The sequence below is a fragment of the Streptopelia decaocto genome, assembly GCF_964273445.1.
Source record: "Streptopelia decaocto genome assembly, chromosome: 1".
NCBI lineage: Eukaryota > Metazoa > Chordata > Aves > Columbiformes > Columbidae > Streptopelia > Streptopelia decaocto.
In genome coordinates, this window is record NC_138663.1 from 82,074,672 (window position 1) to 82,088,491 (window position 13,820).

The following is a 13,820-nucleotide window of genomic DNA, read 5'->3' on the forward strand; positions in this document are numbered from 1 at the left end:
GATATATGTGTTTTTCTACACCCCAGCAGCAAGTCACTTGAGCATGTTTACAATCCTCCTTGCCAATCTCCTGTTATTTTCCCGCAACAACCCAACTCTGTACAGCACATGCTGCTTCCTACGAGCTGTAGACAGCCCACAATCTGCAATGATTGCTACAGTCAATAACAAGCTGGAGGTGCCAAGCACATTAGAGCACTACCAGTTGTAGTAAATCCAACCATTCTAAATTTTAGACATTCTGTTTTCTGTGGGATATACAATATGTTGTAAGTAAGTGTCCTGTTAACAGGAGGGAGAAAACAGACTTGATTTGCCACCCCTCCACCTGGTGCATATGGGACTGCTTTGAAAGCTTAAGTTTTGGAACATCTTTGAGAAAGTGGTGAGTTGAGGCAGGAAAAGCAGTCTCATACATTTCAGTGCAAAAGACAACAGGGAAACAGAAATTCTTTTATGTGCCTTTTAGGATCAGACAATCCAGAAAGCTGGTATGTTAGTGATAATTTCTAATTTCCTCTTCAAAACTCAGGTTGTATCTTTTGAGTCCCTACCAGAAAATTTTCACACCTACTTATTTATTACAAATGTAAGCCACCTTCATTATTTTTCTTTTTATCCTTTTTTAGGAAAAGATCTAGATGAAGAGAGATTTCCACCTTCCAATTATTACAAAATCTAAGGAATGCCATATGCAAGTCAATCTGCTGAGAGTTTATTTAAGAAATTCAAAAGCAGCAGTCACACACAAGTTTAATTCTGCCCCCATGTGGCAAATATTAAAATACGCCCTCCCATCCTGCTCTGTTTTTGTGCAAGAGACGTATTAGTTTATGACATTAATTATATATGACATCAACAATGACCACATAGCTACAGGACACCTTTTCTCTTCTACACCGACATTTCTTTCCAGGCAGGATGAAACTCTCATTTATGAATGCACTGGCCGCTAAAAAACAAGCCATAGAGATATGCCTGTTGCCTGTACAATGAGAAAAGTGAAAAGTAAAAACAGGTAACTTTGCAATTGTACAAGAGGGATGGTCCTGTTAAGATTGGGGAAAAATCTGGTACTTAGTTTTACTTCTCATCTATGCCACTCATGCCCTGCCTAAGCTTCCCTGTTTGCCCCTGTGACTCACTTCCCAGCCTGTGAAGAACAGATACCGTCATCTTCAGGGGTGTGGTGAAAAGCAACTACTTCTTCCTATGTAAACTCACACCAAGGTTTCTCTAGCCATCTCACTCCATCAACGTGCAGGGTATCAAAACTCTGTCAAGGGATGACCCCACTGTCGTGGGGATGGAGCCCAGAAGGGCTCAGTGCTTCCTCATCCCAAAACCCCTCAGCCATCAGCAAGGGAGAAGCTCCATAAGCTGACAGCAAGGCCTCTGTCTCTTCTCCTACCTCAGGACTCCTGTTCCATGACTCATTTTGGGACAAGCCCCTCAAATTGTGGGCCAAAGTGCCACTAAAAGAAACAGAGTCCACCTGGTAACCAATGGGGTGAACTGCAATAGCGTGCTGCGACACCCAGCATGTATCACAAGCGAGATACAAATGAACAACCCATGTCAGGAGCTGAACCCTGCACAAACACAAGCCGGATCAGCACACAGCTGCCCTTAGACAGTATCTTTTGTTAAGGATCTTCACCACTAGGAGAGGTCCACAGGGCACAGTGCTGCATGGCCCAGTTGGATGATGAGCTCCACGATTTTTAATTGATTTCAGCTTTCATATTAACCTGTGTGAGTCTACAAAGCCACAGCCCTGTTTGGCAGATATGGGAGGACCCAGAGAGCAGGCACCAATCCACCCTCTTCCCCTGGCCAGTGACGAGTCATTATTAAACCAGCTGAGCAAGAGGTGGCTGCAGCAGGGCTGCCCAGACAGCATGCAGGGGCCTGGTGGTGTATGTGCAGCTGAGCACCACAGCCAGCATGCCCCCTGTGGGGCTGGGAACCTGGAAGGTAACAGCTTCTAGAAAAGCACCAGTATCGTTTCTGCCTGGCAGAAAACTCTGTTCGCCCTGGTCCAGCCTGGTGTCTCAAGCTCTGCTCTCCTTGACTGTTGGGCTGAACCTGCATGGAAACAGGGCTGAAGACTGCCTTCAAGCCATGGAGCCCATGTTTATGACTGCAAGAAATCCTGTTCTTGTAAAGGAAGAAAAGTAAATGACCTCCGGTGGGGGAGGAGAGGCATTCCTTTCAGTAAGGTGTTTTTTCTATTTTTATTTTGCTCAGATAAAGGTATTTAATAGGTGCTGATTTGAGATTCTTAAGATTTATGCATTATTTTTAGTCCCCAGCTGGGAAAGTAACAGCTGCAGTGCTGGTTACCATGGATGCTGGCTGCTGCCACTTTGACTATGCCTATGTGTACCAGAATGAGAAGGAAGTTGGGGAGGGTATCCAGCAGAAAATCAAGGAAGGCGTTGTGAAACAAGAGGACCTCTTCATCATCAGTAAGGTAAGGATCTGGTCTTCCACTCAGGGTGGGGGAATGCTTTGCTTATAGTTTTTCATAGTAGGAAGCTTAAGTACTGGAGACAAACTTCATGCTGTAGGATAAAGCAATCCATAACATCATCCAAGTCACTCCTGATACAAGCTTACGGATTGACCTCATTCTGTATAGACAGTTAGGAAGGATATGCTGTGTCTGCACCCTGCTGTGGTCTGGCACTCTGCTGAGGAGACCTGGAGGTGCTAGGGGATGGATGAAGCAAGGCCAGCTGCAGACCATTTGGTGAAGGGATGCAGGAAAAGGCAGTGAGCCAGGTGGCACCACCAAGGTAGAAACTCACAATACAAAGGTCTGAGATCACTTGGTGTCATGGACTGATACAGAGGCAGAACCAGTTTGGTAACAGCACCTCACTGACTGCTAAAGCACAGCGGACGAGATGATCCTGGCAGTGGCTGGTGCTTCCTTCAGCAGTTGGGCTCACAGTCCTGCCAAAGGGGTGTTTCTGCTGTGTGAGGAAGATGAGGTTCTGAGCACCTTGGGACAGTGTAATCTGCTCAACCCTTGTCCAAAGGAAGGTGTGGTTGGTGAGTTCTCTTTCTCTTGCTTACTGAGGAAAATGGGATATTAAGATGGATTATGAAGCTACTTCTTAACCTTAGTAAAGACTGTTGCCAACCACTTTTTTGTGGCTTGCCTTTTTTTTTCTTTGGCTTTGCCTAAATTTTTTCTTGGCTTTGCCTAAATTTTTTACCGGAAATGTACAAATGGTCAAATCTGACAGAAAGCTTTCTTGAGCTAAGCCATCCTCTGTGGTGATTGAAAATGACACACACAGAGATACAGACACACAGATTTTGTGCTGGCAGTGAGAGCAGAGCCAGGCAGAGCTGAGCTGAGTTCTCTTTAATTAACTCTTTCTCAATTTATAGCTTTACAGATACAGGCCTGGACCAAGAGGTTAAACAGGATATTTCTTTCAAAAAATATTCTTCCAAACACACCACACTCACTGTTTTCAGTCACGTTCTCATGCATATCTTGTGGGCGGTCTTCTGGCCCAGCATACACACACCCATACATCCTTGGGGCAGTCCTCCAGCCCGAGATATCATTCTCATTCCTCCATGTATTTGTCAGTCCAGGCTATCACTCCTCACAAACACAACCCTGTATAACCTGTCCAAGGCAGCTTAATTTTGAATGATTGCTGTGATTTAATCATGTTAGTATTAGCCTTCCTTGACCGTCCAGACAGTCATGTTAGTATTGATCTTCTTTTATCATCCAGGTGGCTGGAGTCATACATCCCGCCATTCCCACAATCCTCTTCTACACAAATCTGACCTCGCAATAGGAGTTTTTACTACAGATCTGCCTGATCTTGTGTACTGCTACTGTACATGCTAAATTCAATATCGTGTGCCAGTCCCATCACAGAGCAAGCCTGATCTGAAGAGCACTAGGATGCCTTAATTCCATATCGCCTCCCAAAAAAGATGGAGCATTTCTGTCCTGTGCAGGACAGAATGTGCACTAGCTGTGGTGCACATTTTATGAAAAACCTCTGGTGAACGGAGCATGCCAGAAGACTCTTGCCGACATGAAACACGATTACCTGGCTCCCTACCTCATGCACTGGCCTCTTAGGTTCAAGGTACAGTAAGAGCAATGCCCTTAGCTTTCCCTCCTGGCAGACTTCCTCAACTGGCAGTGACGCAGCACTATTGCTGCTTCAGTTCAAAAAGACCACGTGTTTATTGTGTGTACCAGCACTGCACCGTGTTGCTTACTCGGATTTATTCTGGCCATGTGAGACAAGCTCTTGATCTCTAGCCCTGAGACTGCTGCTTGCAAAGCATCCTCTGCCCTTTAGATAGTGGGAGAGGCAGACCTAGCACTAAGATCAGGCCTTCGAGCTGCAAGCATAAGCTATGCCACTTTGCCTTTCTTTTACAAATCTGGAAATTACCCCTTGCAGGAAGGAGGGCTGTGCTTCACTGCCTGATAGTAGTTCTTTTCTGTGAATGTTACAGAATCATGGAGTGAATGTTACAGAATCATGGAGTTCCTCGGATCAGCTGACTGAAGCCAGCTCGGCCGGAGCCGTGAGCGAAAACCTCGAAGCTACAGAGGTAAGAGAAGGGAAAGAGAGGGGTTTCTGGTCGCCTTTTCGATTCCGCTACGCGGGACTACCCGGCAGCCCTTGCGGAGCCGGCTGACGTGGCACAGCACTTACCACGGTGACGCGGGTCACACCCCCTCCCTCTTGCTTTGAAAAAGCCTCCGGGAGGGCAGCTGCCCACCGGGACGCGTTGCTGCCCACCAGGCGCTGGGAGGTGAACGTGCTTGTGAGGCAGGTGAGCACTACCCACACCGTGCTGCAGCAGCGACTGGGGCTGCTCGTGCAGTAGGGTTCAGAGGTTCTGTCACTCCTTGCTGTTAAACCTCCCACTTGTTGCTGGTGACACAGACTGGGGTGTGGCAGGGCAAGTAGACTGGACACAACTAGCTTTTGTAGGTAAGTTTGTCCGGGGCTTCGTTTTCTTTTCTTGTCCCCAATCTAACTAAGGGTAGCAATGGTTTCTAGAAAAAGGAAAGCTGTTGCTACCATTAATACAAAGAGTGTGTCTACACAGACACTACCTGCCAAGAAGGATGCAGCCACCCAGGCTTCTGGCTGTGCAGAGTGTCTGTGCCTGGCATTAGCACCAGAGAATGGTATGGGAGGCACTTGTGTACGATGTGACCAGGTCAATGACTTACTGTGCCTAGTGGCAGAGCTTAAGGAAGAGGTGGAGAGACTAAGGAGCATTAGGGAGAGTGAGGAAGAAATTGACTGGTGGGGTCAAACTCTTTTGAATCCTAAGGGTGTGCAACAGGAGATGGCAAAGCCTTGTCCCTCCTGCCATAAGGCAGATAGAACAGATCTAATTGATGGGGGGGAATGGAAACAGGTCCCTGATCGGAGAGGTAAAAGAACCCTCTCTCGAACCCCATCACCTCCCTTGGTGCCCTTAGCAAATAGATATGAGGCCCTGGACCCTGAAAATCAGGCAGAGGATAGACAAGAGGATCCACCTGGAGAGCCCCCTGGATCGACCTCACCTGCAAAAAGGATCACAACTGCAGCTGTAAGAAGAAAAAACAAAAGAAGAGTGGTAGTAGTTGGTGACTCCCTTCTGAGGGGAACAGAGGGCCCTATATGTCGCCCAGACCCATCCCACAGGGAGGTCTGCTGCCTTCCTGGGGCCAGGGTGAGGGACGTTAATAGAAGACTTCCAGAGCTAATTCAGCCCTCAGACTACTATCCCCTGTTAGTAGTCCAAGTTGGCAGCGAAGACATCAACAGAAGAGGTACCAAGATAATTAAAAAAGACTTTAAAGCACTGGGTCGATCAGTTCATGGGACGGGAGCACAAGTGATATTCGCCTCAGTTCCTGTGTTAGCTGGGATGGATGAGGAACTAAATAGAGAGAGGAGTAGAAAAGCTCATCTCATCAACAGGTGGCTTAAGGATTGGTGTCGCCGTCAAAATTTTGGGTTTTTTGACCATGGGGCAAGCTCCATGGTACCTACTCTCCTCAAATCAGATGGGCTTCATCCTTCTAGGGAGAGCAAGAGGACTATAGCCCATAAGTTGGCAGGGCTGATCAGGAGGGCTTTAAACTAGGTTTGAAGGGGGAAGGGATTGAAACTGGGCTCTCCAAAGATCAGCCTAAGGATGGAAAGCCCGAATTAAGAGTGAAACCAGCAGCCCACTTGAAGTGCATGTACACTAATGCACGCAGTATGGGCAACAAACAAGAGGAGCTGGAAGCCATCGTGCAGCAGGAAAGCTATGACATGATTGCCATCACAGAAACATGGTGGGATGACTCTCATGACTGGAGTGCTGCTATGTGTGGCTACAAGCTCTTCAGAAAAGATAGGCAGGGTAGAAGAGGTGGAGGGGTGGCTTTGTATGTTAGAGAGTCACTTGACTCTGTTAAACTTGAGGTCAGCAGTGACAAGGTTGAGTGCCTGTGGACCAGAATCAGAGGGAAGTCCAACAAGGCTGACATCCTCGTGGGTGTCTGTTATAGACCACCCAACCAGGATGATGAAGGAGATGAATTATTCTACAAGCAGCTGGCAGATGTCTCAAAATCGACGGCCCTTGTTCTTGTGGGTGACTTAAACCTGCCGGATATCTGCTGGGAGCTCAATACTGCACAGAAGAGGCAGTCTAGGAAGTTCCTAGAGTGTATAGAGGACAATTTCCTTCATCAGCTGGTAAATGAGCCTACCAGAGGCAAGACCCCGCTAGACCTACTGTTTACAAACAGAGAAGGGCTGGTGGGAGATGTAGTGGTTGGAGGCCGCCTGGGGCACAGTGACCATGAAATAATAGAATTCTCAATACTCAGAGATGCAAGGAAAACCATTAACAAAACCTCTACGCTGGACTTCCGGAGGGCAGATTTTTGCCTGTTCAGAAGTCTAGTTCAGAGCATACCCTGGGAAACAATGCTTAAAAACAAGGGGGCCCAGGAGGGTTGGACATGCTTCAAGCAGGAGGTTTTGAGTGCACAGGAACAGGCTATACCAGAGTGCCGAAAGGCTAGCCGGCGGGGAAGACAACCGGCTTGGCTAAACAGGGAGATTCTGAATGAAATCAGAAATAAAAAGAGACTTTACCGACTGTGGAAAAAAGGGCTGGCTACTTATGAAGAATTTATGGAAATAGCTAGATCATGCAGAAAAAAAATCAGGGAAACAAAAGTGCAATTTGAAATTAATTTGGCCAATTCTGTCAGGGATAATAAAAAGTCCTTCTTCAAATATGTTAACAACAAAAGGAGGGGCAAGGAAAATCTCCATTCTCTGTTGGACTCTGAGGGAAATATAGTTAACAAAGATGAGGAGAAAGCTGAGGTACTTAATACCTACTTTGTCTCAGTTTTTACCAGTAAGACAGGTGGCCCTCAGGACAACTCATGTCTGGAGGTGGTTGACAGAGATAGGAACCCAAATAGGCCCCTTGTATTCCAGGAGGAAATAGTTGGTGATTTACTGAGCCATCTGGATCCTCACAAGTCAATGGGACCAAATGGGATCCATCCTAGGGTGATGAGGGAGCTAGCAGAAGAACTTGCCAAGCCTCTCTCCATCATCTTCCAACAGTCCTGGCTCACTGGGGAGGTCCCATATGATTGGAAATTGGCCAATGTTACCCCAGTCCACAAAAAGGGCTGCAAAGCTGACCCTGGCAACTAAAGGCCTGTCAGCCTGACCTCAGTGCCTGGCAGGGTTATGGAGCAGATCATCCTGAATGGAATCACACAGCACCTTCAGGATGGACAAGGGATCAGACCCAGCCAGCATGGGTTTAGGAGGGGCAGGTCCTGTCTGACCAACCTGATCTCCTTTTATGATCAGGTAACTCACCTGGTGGATGAGGGGAAAGCTGTGGATGTGGTCCATCTGGACTTCAGCAAGGCCTTTGACACTGTCTCCCATAATATACTCCTGCAAAAGCTGGTAGTCCATGGCTTGGACAAGTGCACTCTACGCTGGATTAAGAACTGGCTGGAGGGCCGGGCCCAAAGAGTGCTGGTGAATGGGGCTGCATCTAGCTGGCGGCCAGTCACTAGTGGTGTTCCCCAGGGGTCGGTGTTGGGTCCAGTCCTATTTAACATCTTTATTGACGATTTAGATGAAGGGATTGAGACCATCATCAGCAAATTTGCTGATGACACCAAGTTGGGAGGGAGTGTCGACCTGCTGGAAGGCAGGAGGGCTCTGCAGAGGGATCTGGATAGACTGGAAAAATGGGCTGATTCCAATGGGATGAAGTTCAATAAGGCCAAGTGCCGGGTGCTGCACTTTGGTCACAACAACCCCCTGCAGCGCTACAGGCTGGGCGCAGAGTGGCTGGAGAGCAGTCAGACAGAAAGGGACCTGGGGGTACTAATTGACAGGAAGCTCAACATGAGCCATCAGTGTGCCCAGGTGGCCAAGAAGGCCAATGGTATCCTGTCCTGTATCAAAAATAGCGTGGTCAGCAGGACAAGGGAAGTGATCCTTCCCCTGTATTCTGCATTGGTGAGGCCACACCTGGAGTATTGTGTTCAGTTCTGGGCCCCTCAGTTCAGGAAAGACATTGAAGTGCTGGAGCGAGTCCAGCGAAGAGCAACAAGACTGGTGAAGGGACTTGAGCATAAGACCTATGGGGAGAGGCTGAGGGAGCTGGGGTTGTTTAGTCTAGAGAAGAGGAGGCTTAGAGGTGACCTCATCACTCTCTATAACTACCTGAAGGGAAGTTATAGCCAGGTGGGGATTGGTCTCTTCTCCCAGGCAGTTAGCAATAGGACAAGGGGGCATGGGCTTAAACTCTGCCAGGGGAAATTTAGGCTGGATATTAGAAAGAAATTCTTTACAGAGAGAGTGATCAGGCATTGGAATGGCCTGCCCAGGGAGGTGGTGGACTCGCCGTCCCTGGAGGTTTTTAAACTGAGATTGGACATGGCACTTAGTGCCATGATCTAGTAAACGGACTAGAGTTGGACCAAGGGTTGGACTCGATGATCTCTGAGGTCTTTTCCAACCCAGTCGATTCTGTGATTCTGTGATTCTGTGAAAGAATATGCTTCTGTTTTACGTTTCTCTCTTTAATTGCCAAGTGCTTAACACAGTCCAGACTGAGCTGACTTTGCCTGTAGGAGCCTTAGTGTTGTTTCACAGACCTTGGATTTCAAAAGATGAAGCTTTTCAATACCAAACTTTTGCAGACTACATGTACTTAATGATTTATGTCAGTTTGTGTGTATTTGTGTATATATATATATATATATACACACACATATACCCTTAGCCTTTCCTTTCTGCTACACCCAGATCAAAATCTCTACCTAATGCTTTTGAACTCAACTTCATTCCGTTATCTCAATATTGCCTTAGTTAGCTTTATGTGAACAAGGTTGTCAAGTGAAACCACGTAATATTGTGGCATCTAGAAAATTCCAACCATTCAAAATGCTTTGGCCATGCTGTCTAGTTACAGGCTGTTCTTATTTTCCTAATACAGCAACTTAAACAGTAAGCCTCCCCATTGGAAATCGGTCAGATGTACCTTTTTCAGCAGACGTACTCCAGTACAAATTCACAGAACCAAAGTCTATCCTCCATATACCTTTTTATAAGCAATTGAAGCAGCTATTACATGCATAACAGAACATGGCATGAAGTGAACTTGTGTAAGACTCCAGGATATTGATCTATGAGTAAACATCTTCCCTGAATGCATTTTGTGAAACATTACTTCAATGGCTGAAGCAGAAATACCTGTCTTTATTGAGATAGTAAGTAGCAAAAGTGTCATGACCCTGCATGAACTAAGAATAAGAAATGACTAAAGAATTAATTAAGTTATGATAAGAATGATGAGTTTTTTTCATGCACTATTAGCTTTAGCTCAGTACATTCCTGTTTGGCTCTTTTACATAGCTAGCATCCCAACAGAGATTATTTCAAGCATTTCTTTCTCGTGGACAAGCAGGACAGGATGAGCTGTTTCCCACAGATGACAAAGACATGTCTATACCTGGCAACAGTGATAATTCTACAAACATGGGAGGTAAGCTCAGCCATAGCAGAAGAGATGCATCTTCTGTCCGCATCAGCCTCTTCCATGTTTTCATTACTTTCAGCAGTCACAGAACTGTTGCCTCATGTGTGTATAATTAGTTGAAAGGAACACAAGGCAGTACAAAGCAGCTTTTCGTAATGTACATGCTTAGTCATTACCTAGTTATTCCTTTTCCATGAGTGCCTGACCCACACTGAGCTGCACAATCACTTTCAGTGGAGCTGCAGACGAGACTGATGTTACAAAAAGATCATTGTTTGACCATCACAACTCTACAATTGTCTTCAATACAGTTCTTATTCCTTTCTTGAACTGCTCAAAAAAAAATTACAGAAACAAAGGCATTTTAGTTTGAGATCTTGCCTACAGCGTGGGGTACTGCCCTTCAGTGCTTGCACAATAGTGGATTACTGACTGTTCTGTTTCTCATGCAACTTGGTGTGAATTTCCACAAACTCAGTGAATGAGAATTTGGGCTTGGGTGAGACGGCAGTAATGTACCAGTACTTGCTCTTCCCTCCAAGAACTTTGCAACTCTGAATAGCAATTTTGTGCTCCTCATGATGGGAAACAAACCACATCAGGAAGAACATCTTAATGATCTGTCTTGCATACCAGATGACAATTTTGCCCCGCTTCATGTTAGGCCATGAAAGAGCTGGTGGATGCTGGTCTGGTAAAAGCCATTGGGATCTCCAACTTTAACCACAAGCAGATTGAAAGAATCCTGAACAAGCCAGGACTGAAGTACAAGCCTGCAAATAACAAGGTAAACTGCTAAGTGACTGCAGGTGAATAGTTTTCAGCAATTATAAAGACCTGGTTACAGTTGAATGAGGATATGGAAAAAGGAAGAATGAAGTAGACACAGCACATACTCTAAATGCTACTCTGTGGATATTTCTGAGTACTCAAGGCACTCAGATACTTCGTTTTTTTGTCTCACCTTGCTGAACCACTGTTTACAAATTTTGGAGTGTTTCCCTGGAAACTTTCTTTCTGGAAGAATAAAGAACCCAGAGATGAGCTTTGTGAAACTCCCACAGCAAAACTTGTATATGCATTTTGTGTAAAAATAGGTGCCTTCCATACTAAGGACGCATATTACCATGCAGGCCACTGGTAAATTAGGGGAAAAGACAGCCTCTAGTTGGATTAGGAGATAATCCACAGAGCTCAACAATATTACAACAGTTCTTCCACTATCAGCCTCTGTGCCTCTGTGTTGGCAGGTCAAATGTCATCCATACCTCACATCCAGGAGACGCTGATTACGTACTGTCAATCCAAAGGGATTGCTGTAGCTGCCTACTGTCCCCTTGGCTCTCCCGACAGGCCACAGTAAGAATGCTTTGCAATTTTCAAGGGAGCTGGTATGGATTATGCTGGTGACATTGAGTCTACAACTGCACTACTAATCATTCCTCTAGATACACATCTCTGTTGCTAGGCTGGATCTTTCTATGCAGGTTTCTTGCCACTGATTTATTTTCTCTGTGCACGGCTAAGCCGGAGGATGCTTCCATTCTGGATGACCCAAAGATCAGAGAGATTGCAGCCAAGCAAAACAAAACCCCAGCACAGATAGGTAGGTGCAGTACAGTGGGTACCCCTTCCTATAACACAGCCATTAAAGAAAACAGAGCTTAGGACTAGGTAGAATCTCCATTCATTCCCCATTAATTGTGACATTCCTGTGATTTTTCCCTAACAATGCAGATTTTTTTCTCTTATGGCCTCCAAAACATGATACTATTATCTCTTTGGCCCTCAAAAACATTTTTGACTCATCTTCAAATATCATTTCCCCTCTCAAGTCCTCTTGCAGAGAATGAGAGCCTTCCATGGACTGCTGAAAGTCCAGGTGGGAAGAGAAGAAACTAACTGCCTCAAAATTGAATGGGAAAGGAGGCCTTCCATATGGGCCTCCACCAATTCCCTATTCACCCTCCAGGAAGTGCTACCTAGGCCACAGGGACAGAAATTATTTGAAATGCAGCTCCACACAAAGGGTTTAGTTCTACTGAAATATTGACTTGATGGCAAACAGCTGTTAGAACAGACTCTGCTTCCTACAAAGCAGGAGCCATCCTCTCTGACTCAGTGGTCTGTTCCTGCAGGTTCTCCTTCACTTCCAGATCCAAAGAAATGTGATTGCAATTCCCAAGTCTGTCACACCGCAGCATATATTGGAGAACTTCACGGTGAGTGATTACGAGTGACCTGGGTGCTGCCCTTCGGGGTTGGCATGGCCTCCCCCTGCAAAGCAAACAGTGATCCTTTCTCACCCTTCCTAAGTCCTCCTCGGGCAAGAGGACTGGGCGTTTTGTTTCTTTATGCTTACCTACACTCTACAGATGGATAAGTCAAGCCTACTTTTGGAGAGGACACATGAACAGGTCTTATATGATATTTCCTGTTCTGTGGCTTGTGGATGAATCAGCAGGCACAGCTTGCTTGGAGCCCACAGAGAGTAACATGCAAGAAATATATAAGAATAAACAATGTTCATAAAATAGTTCGTATGTTCATAACACAACTTGTTCCTCTATCCGTTAATTCAGGGGTCCATGACTCAAAATGGACCCTCCATAGTGTGGAGCTGTTCTCTAATCTTGTCTTTCTTCACAATGTTTTGATTTCTCAAAGAGGTGTTTTCCAGCTGTTTCTCTTACTAGATGTTTGACTTTGAATTGACTAAAGATTAGATGGCAACCCTGCTCAACTTTAACAGAAACTGGAGGATCTGCAGATCTTCCCTTGGTAGCTCCTCCATGTATCCAACGCACCTCTACATAACATTTGTATCTATATAACCCATGAAAATAACACTCCCTCTGATTTCTTTCAGGTCCAAAACTCACAAGGAGTACCCTTTCCATGCAGAATACTGAAGATGGTTGTAACATGGCCATCACTAGACCTCTGGTGTCTCATATGCCTCTGTTCTAACTTTGAGCTCTTTCGTTTTCGTCCTACATCTGTTCTGCTGCTGACAGTGAAGATACAGGATGTTTATCCCATGAAATTTGTTTGAGTGCTCTTTCTGGAAGAAGGAAAGATTGCTTTCTGCAGAACAAAATGTGGGATGTAATATTTTTCTGCTTATTAGAAGAGAGGCTTACTACTGAAGAGCCTAGGTAGAGCTGTTAAGCAGAAAATGGGGACAGTGTGTATCGCCATTCAGTAATTGCCTTCAGTCTTCCCTCAGCAGAAACCAGATGTTGACCAGAGACACAATAAAAACCTATGCACCCACAATTTCATCAGAAGTATCCCATATTTTAAATAAAATTAATTTTAAAATGCAAAAATATTATTGGCTGAAAGTCTTCTGTCTACAGTAAGAAAAACCCAAACCCCAGTTCTACCCAGAGACACACAGGGAGGCCAACTGCAGCCACCTGCACTTCAGGGACACAGATCCTCCCTGGCACAACAAAGCCACTTACCTCTGCAGGCACCAGAGCCAGCCCTCACAGGTGACCCATGTTGCCTCCTCCCCACTGGACACCAGCCCCCCCCCCAGCTCTGGCCACAGCCCTCAGAGGTGCCAGGGGGCATTCCAGGTGCCACACAACCTGGGTGTGTGCCCCTTGGCTGGGGAGGCTTCGCCCCTCAGTGCTGAGCCCAAATCACCAGCAGCTTAGGACCTTCTCTCCAAAATTTCCACTTTCGGTTCACAAAGATACAGCTCAAGACCACATGTTTCCCAC

General features: G+C 45.9%; 1 protein-coding gene across 3 annotated transcripts; it reads left to right on the top strand.

The window, feature by feature from the left end:
* Window positions 1–2,084: 2,084 nt before the first annotated feature.
* On the top strand, window positions 2,085–13,404 carry LOC309453056 (uncharacterized protein). 3 transcript variants are annotated; one of them, XM_082076177.1, is made up of 6 exons: window positions 2,085–2,217; window positions 2,309–2,476; window positions 4,510–4,608; window positions 9,963–10,092; window positions 12,225–12,308; window positions 12,956–13,404. In XM_082076177.1, exons 1-6 carry the CDS (start codon window positions 2,182–2,184, stop codon window positions 13,054–13,056), a joined length of 618 nt encoding a protein of 205 aa, XP_081932303.1. In that variant the 5' UTR covers window positions 2,085–2,181; the 3' UTR covers window positions 13,057–13,404. The 3 variants fall into 3 exon arrangements, 2 of the variants coding, with proteins under 2 accessions (XP_081932303.1, XP_081932304.1); XM_082076178.1 differs by lacking the exon at window positions 9,963–10,092; XR_014186680.1 differs by lacking the exons at window positions 2,085–2,217; window positions 2,309–2,476; window positions 4,510–4,608; window positions 9,963–10,092 and adding an exon at window positions 4,750–4,833 and having other exon boundaries at window positions 12,956–13,006.
* The last annotated feature ends 416 nt before the right edge of the window (window positions 13,405–13,820 follow it).